Genomic DNA, 7,500 nt, shown 5'->3' with positions numbered 1-7,500 from the left:
TAAGTGGTCACTGGTCAGATCATCATAACATGGTACGCGTATTTATCTGAATCACAATGGCCTGGCCTAGCCTTATTGTTTGCAACAAAATATTCTGTGGGTCTTTTAGTAGATTAGTATCTATAAACACTGGCAAACTGTTCTAGAGAAACTCTGGCAGTTAATGACTTGAAAAGAAAAGAAAGTCCAACTCACTCCGTTCATGAGGTTCTCATGGTCTGCTCCGGGATGAGCGCTGGTCGATTTCTTCTGCCTGGAACGGAGGAGAAATACAGTGAGAGCTCTTTATGGAACGGAGGAGAAATACAGTGAGAGCTCTTTATGGAGCGGAGGAGAAATACAGTGAGAGCTCTTTATGGAACGGAGGAGAAATACAGTGAGAGCTCTTTATGGAACGGAGGAGAAATACAGTGAGAGCTCTTTTAGGTTCATTATCTCGTATTCCTGTGTGAAAGTCTCTCTCCAGATTGGATATACAATAAGTCTATTGGCCTATCCCAACTTGATTTACTAAAGAGCTGGAGAGACAGGGAGACTGCCTGTCACTGAACAAACACTTATAGCAATGATTACTATCAGAATATAGAGCTATTTAACATTTATATTAACCCTATAGGTTCGTCAGAATTGCTCATTTTAATATGGCACCATTTTTGTCTTCCCCTGTCTGTGTCTCATAGGAGGACAGCTCCGAATTCAGTTTTCTTGCCCTGAAGTGGGCGTGTCACTATTCAGACTCAGAAAGATGCAGACGTGATTAACCCATTTTGGGCGGGAACCCCTTTTGGTGTTAGCATTATGTTATGCTTTAGCTATTGAAAAATAGCAGATCTACAAGCTCATAGCTCGCCACCGAGTGGCGCGCTACGAGCTTGTAGGTCTGCAATTTTTTTTAAACTGTCAGGATTTAAGACATTTTTTTAAAATCTGATCTCAGGTCAAAATGCGTTAAAGAACCACCATTCTTCTGTGCGTTCTGAATCTGATCTCAGGTCAGAATGGGTTGCTCACCCGTGGCAGCTGGCGCAGAGCAGCAGCAGCAGCAGCGACAGCAGCAGCAGGGCAGCGGTGGCGCTCAGTACGCCCACCAGGGCCACGTGGCCCCCCGCCCCCCCGCCGCCGCCCAGCCACCACGCCAGGCCCCCGGGGGCCACGGCGCCCACGGCCCCCGAGCCCGCCAGGCCCGCCTCGGGGCCCCACCACGCAGAGGCCAGCACCGGAGCCATCGCACATCACAGCCCGCAGGGGGCGCACATCGACACTGCTGCTACACCTGCTGAGAGAGAGAGAGAGAGAGACGTTTAACAGTACATCAAACCAGTGTTCATTTTGACAGCAACATTTTGTAATTGTCGTTTGAATAAAATTACATTCAGTTTGAGTCATCTGAAATGTTTTAGTTTAAGTCTAGTTTTAATTTACAAAACATAATATGATTTTAGTCAACGACATCTACAGTATAGTTGATTTAGTTGATTTACAGTGGGCTGACAGGAAATGGGGAGAGAGAGAGATGGAGAGTGACACGCAGCAAAGGTGGTCGGGATCGGGACTCCAACGGGCTGTCAGGCTACATTGTCTATAGAGGCCTGGAGCACTCCGGGTCCGGGCAGAAGATTAGATTTTTGAAATGCCATGTTTTCTACTTATGCTGCATGCTGACAATAGCAGATGTCCAAGGTCACAGTACAAGCTGTGAGCTTGTACATCTGCTATTTTTGGACGTGCACACATAGCCCTTTAATACCCGTCTGTAAAACAACTGTCCTTTCCAGACCATGAATCCAGCATTGACTATGGTGGAAGAAATGCGAATGCCACTTATTTCCATGCCATACCGGAAGGCAGCATTCAGCAGAATTGCTTTATTTCTCCGAACTTGAATGCAGCATTTTGCGTTTAATTAATTTGTCTCTAAAGCCATGTCGTACATCGCATCTCCAGTAGATAAAGAGTGCTGGGTTGCTTGTAGATCTGCTATTTTCGCTATTTTTGTCCATAAGTGCCCTCTTACGAGATTTCAGCCCCTGCCCCTCTAATACTCTCTGCCCGTCCCTGCACCTGTGCACAACAAAGCATACAATGAGTTGTCTTTTTGGGCAATGGTTTCACGTTTTCAAATAATTGTATTGGAGAAAAATGTAGTGGGGTTGAAGTAAAATATTTAGAAACTAGTCCCAAGTTATTTTCCACCACTGATTGAAACCCACCGCCAGGTGACAGGGCAGAGCAAAGTTCTGCTGCAGCCAGACAGTGCTGTTTGCTGTGGTGCGGTGTGGTGCAGTGGAGTGCCGTGGCCAGCAGGGGCCAGTGTTTGGCAGGGATTGACTGCAGTGCTGCCGTTGTACTGCAGTGCTCCACAGCTCTGCATAGCAAAGCTGCTCACACAACACTGCAGTCTGAACGCTAAAGTTTACACGAACACGGAGAGAGAGGGTAGACAGACAGACAGACAGACATACAGAGGAAGGAGAAAGCGAGGGATCTGTCTGTCTGTCTGTCTACCTGCAGTCTCTCCTCGTTCAAGCAGAGCAGCATGTCTATCTGTCATTAGAGCAGAGACACAGACACCACACCCAGCGAGCACAGCGACCGAGTGACAAAACACCGCAATCCATCTTCTCTTTTCGTACGTGTGCGTGCGTGTGTGCGTGCGTGCTAGAGCTACATGTCCCCAGAGCCAAACTCCTGTCCGGAGGGAAGGGTGTGTATCGTATTCCTGTGTGTTCCATTGTTTTCAGCTGCGCAGTGTGTGTGTGTGTGTGTGTGTGTGTGTGTGCGTGTGCGTGTGTGCGTGCATGTGTGCAAGCCTTGCGTACATGCCAACTTCTTGTGGCACAGAAGAATGACAAGGAGTTAAGAGACTTATGCATCACAATGCGGTGCTTTGAGAGCTTGTTGATCTTGTTGATATTTACACAATGATTCAAAAACTTTTTTTGGGGGGCATTTCTAGACAGATTTAGAGAAATATCTCTAAGATTATTACTTAGTCCAGTAGAGTTAGGCTAATGTTCATCAGTGTTCTCAGGCCTTGTACACACATGTCGGACGGACATGCTCTGTTCCATCCGTGTTTCATGGCCGCCTCAATGCTTGTGTTTGATGGGGGGAGGAGGGTGTTTGGTCAAACGGTAGGCCAAAGGGAGAGGAGGGGGATCAGGTGACCCTCCCCATGCCACTCCCTCTTCACACCCCTTGTCTTTTGTCTCCAGTAGCATCGTCTTGATAACTTACCTACTGGTTGATATCGGTTGATTTTCATTCGAATCCTCTAGATCTACTAGTGTGTGGGCTTATGGTCCTGCCAGTCGCACCTGGACAGGTCAGACGTGATTGTGGCGGGCGTGGTCTAGAAGACGTTTCTGGTGCAGGCTATCACCTGGAAGAGAGCACAGGAGAGGAAAGGAACCATTAGGGATGACGGAGAGAACTGTGTGTGTGTGTGTGTGTGTGTGTGTGTGTCATTAAATCAATCACCCAACCCTTTTTCACTGCAGCCGCACGCACACGCATGCACGCACGCACGCACGCACGCACGCACAACCACACAGAGAGTAAATAGAAAGTCAATTTCATGTAGCAGAGCGGTGACATCATCCATAGTAGATCATATCAAGTGACATGGGACTTCATCATACTGTATACCAGTCTCCGTCATTACAAACAGTGGTCTGACCCAGAGCCCAGTATTCAAGTAAATGTAGATACATATTACATATAGAACAATAAGTTGTCTTGGGGTAGCAGATCACTGTTCCAGGATCAGTGTGTTGTCTTGGGGTACCAGATCACTGATCCAGGATCAGTGTGTTGTCTTGGGGTACCAGATCACTGTTCCAGGATCAGCGTGTTGTCTTGGGGTACCAGATCACTGTTCCAGGATCAGTGTGTTGTCTTAGGGTACCAGATCACTGTTCCAGGATCAGTGTGTTGTCTTGGGGTACCAGATCACTGTTCCAGGATCAGTGTGTTGTCTTGGGGTACCAGATCACTGTTCCAGGATCAGTGTGTTGTCTTGGGGTACCAGATCACTGATCCAGGATCAGTGTGTTGTCTTGGGGTACCAGATCACTGTTCCAGGATCAGTGTGTTGTCTTGGGGTACCAGACCACTGTTCCAGGATCAGTGTGTTGTCTTGGGGTACCAGATCACTCTCCTCCGTCCCCCGTCGGCGCTTAAAGCTCCCGAATAATCACCGCCTGCCACGGTGTCTGCACAGTGTCTCCATAGCAACCGTGCAGTCTACCCATCCCTGCTATTTATGGAGGAAAGAGAGAGAGAGAGAGAGAAAAGAGAAGGAAAAAAAACTACACGGAAATGCCACCTCTGTGTCACTCATTCAGGTGTCTCATTACGTATTCCCCTAAAAATCACACTTGTGTGAAGTGAGGGGCGCCCACTGTACTTATATCAGCCAGATGACGTCTTACGTTGGCATTTACTGAACTAAACAAACGTTAAAAGTCGATAGACTTGGCTGAACTAAACAAACATTAAAAGTCCATAGGCTTGGCTGAACTAAACAAACATTAAAAGTCCATAGGCTTGGCTGCCACGTGACGTGATTTAGGTACAAACCGGGGTACATCATTTTGTAACTCATTATGTCATATTGTCTCTATCGTTAATGGCATTTAATGTTTGTTTTGTCACCGTTTGTTTTACATCACCATTACATCACCTAATCATCAACATGAGTTAAACTTTAATATATTAGCGCCCCTCACTTCACACGGGTGAACACATTCCCTACCGTTCCTTTCCATTACCACAGGCCAGCGGTATTCAACTAGATTAGGTCGGGGGCCAGCCCACAACTGTAGAATGATTGTGTCTGGAGGGCCGCACAGCGTGCGTGCAAAGCGCAAAATGTTTTTGATTCTACAAATGCATTTTGCGGTCTGTCTGTCTGTCTGTCTGTGGAACGAGAATAATCTTTGGTGTTTTGCGCCATAAAACATACCAGGACTGGAATAGTTATTTCAGACGGAATGTGTTTTAAAGAGGTGCGTGTGTGCGTGTCTCACACACACACACACACACACACACACACACACACACACACACACACACACACACACACACACACACACACACACACACACACACACACACACACACACACACACACACACACACACACACACACACACACACACACACACACACACACACACACACACACACACACACACACACACACACACTTTAACCATTACCAGCACAATACTTTGCCAGCCTTTATGGGCATCCAAAATTGTTGAAACCCTCTGACAACCAGTCTGTGCGTATATGCCCTAGTCTGCCGAATATAAAAACAAATAGTCTGCTCCTATAACCTATAACTCTGAGATGGTATGTATTACTGTTTTGCGTTTAATGACCGTGGTCATAAAAGGTGCAGGCCATCTCAAATACAGACACTTCTCTGGACTCTTCATCAACCACAACATTAGCTGGCAAAGATGAAAATATGTCTGGGTTATCACGTAGAGGAAACATGGATGGAATGACATGGGAATGTTTGTACATTCTCACTGCAGATGCAAGTCCTTTGCTATGACTTCCAGGATTCTACATCCCTTTGTGATTAATGTGAAAATGAAGAACTCTACTGAACCAAAGACTAAAACAGAACTGATAGAATGTGAATGGTTATGTGATGACAGGATTTTTTATATTGATAGTGTGAGTTGAATTCTGGAAAGAGAACGTCAGGTCTTTTCATTGTTCCGTGTGTTTTACTCAGGAGCAGCTTTGCTAATGAGGTACGTAGCAGCCCTGGGACCCGTACAGTAACACACAAGCTCACATGCAGTTTTTGTTATTTTTGTAACATTTTGAAAGTGAAAGTGGTAAATTCTGTCCATGGGTTTATATGGAACCAATGAAAAGCTTATGACTAAATCATACATAAAGCAGATCTATTGAAACACTGGTTACAGCGATGATATGTAACACCTGTGTACTCTGTGTGTTTGTGTGTGTGTGTGTGTGTGTGTGTGTGTGTGTGTGTGTGTGTGTGTGTGTGTGTACTGCATCACAGACACACGTACGCAGATGACAGATCATACAGACATAAAGATCTAAAGACATATACAGGCAGTCATGCAGCAATAACGAGACAGCTGCTGAGAACTACTGGGCGCTGCGAACCTTCTGACACAAGACGCCACAGGTGTTCTCCACCATGATAATAAATAATACATTTTTGGAGGCGTGTCAACGCTGCTGCGGTTCCAGTCGGTCTGCCAGAGGTCATGCTATACGTGCCGTGCAACTGGAGGTTAAGGTTCACGCTGCGTACAATACACCAGGAGCCAAGCAGTGTTGGTTTGGGCAGCAGACTTTTATTTTAGTTTAGTCAGAGTCTTTTGAATAAAGTTTAATTCACTATTTGTCACATTTTAGTCGTCTGAAATGGTTTATTGTTAGTCTAGTTTTAGTCGACAAAATGTCTAAAATGTATTTTGGCGGGCCTTGATGCGGTCATAATGACACACAGGCTGCGGCGTGTTGTGAGCTTGTAGATCTGCTATTTTCAGCATGCAACCAAGTGTAAAATGACTTGTCTTATATTTATACTGGATCTCTTGTCCACTATAGGTCCTTCCTAACATTTATGTCTAGTTTTGTATTTGTTGACGAAATTGTCATTTAGTCTCCATTTACAGTGAAAAAAAGGTAGTAGACGCACATTTTTCGTCTTAGTATTAGTCGTCAAAATCAACACTGATTAGAAGTAGCCTGGAAAGCAAACGAAGCTGCCACAGGAAAACAAATCCATGGGGAGATTGGTCTGGCACATTTCACTCACCCCAAAGTTGTGACTCAGTTTGTAACCGACCCTTGGAAATACATCTTCCACACCGAAGTTCCAGACTAATATCATATTAGTCTGGCAATGCCAGGCTAGAGTAGAAGTACTGCGGTGGAGCAGCTAAAGTGATGACTGGAGTTTATCTGAAGCAACACAGGGCAACGGGCTTCGTTTTGCAACACAGTCCTGAGACGCCATGTGATGGGTTTTCTGGTACTAAAAGGAAAGCATTGTTGTTGCAGAGGCATTGTATATGCACAAGCACTCTGACTCGCTGTGATTGCCTATTAACCTTGTAGTACATGCACACACGCAGGCCCGCACACACACACACACAGACACAGACACAGACACACGCACACACACACACACACACACACACACACACACACACACACACACACACACACACACACACACACACACACACAGACACTCTTGCATAGGGATGGAGCTCGATAAGCGATACCCGAAAACATCCGATAAGCAGCTTATTGAGTACCCGTTATCAATAAGCTTTGGGCTTATCAAGCTTGTTATTGAGCATAGCGGTATAGCGGCCCGGTCATGTTTAAACAATCAAGACGAGAGGCGACCAAGAAATAAATGCCAACCAGCGCTGTCCTGTCCGGGTAAACACAATTACGCTTTAAAAGTGGCGGTACATATATTAACCA

General features: G+C 45.8%; 1 protein-coding gene across 3 annotated transcripts in view; it reads right to left on the bottom strand.

Annotated features, from left to right (window-relative positions):
- The window catches only part of pag1 (phosphoprotein membrane anchor with glycosphingolipid microdomains 1), a 76,256-nt gene that overhangs the window by 17,204 nt on the left and 51,552 nt on the right, over nt 1-7,500 (bottom strand). For 2 of the 3 annotated variants that reach the window (XM_080787479.1, XM_080787481.1), the window contains exons 4-6: nt 3,238-3,382; nt 1,012-1,273; nt 196-253 (exon numbers count right to left, since the gene is read on the bottom strand). In XM_080787479.1, coding sequence (XP_080643605.1) covers nt 196-253; nt 1,012-1,226 — 273 coding nt within the window. In that variant the 5' untranslated portion in view covers nt 1,227-1,273; nt 3,238-3,382. Of the gene's footprint in view, nt 1-195; nt 254-1,011; nt 1,277-3,237; nt 3,383-7,500 lie in introns of all 3 variants that reach the window. The other variant, XM_080787480.1, reaches the window with a different exon arrangement.

The sequence above is a fragment of the Protomyctophum bolini genome (assembly GCF_963924005.1).
Source record: "Protomyctophum bolini genome assembly, chromosome: 17".
In the NCBI taxonomy this organism is placed as follows: domain Eukaryota; kingdom Metazoa; phylum Chordata; class Actinopteri; order Myctophiformes; family Myctophidae; genus Protomyctophum; species Protomyctophum bolini.
The sequence above is the reverse complement of the archived record's forward strand: the minus strand, read 5'-3'. Positions and strand labels throughout refer to the sequence as shown.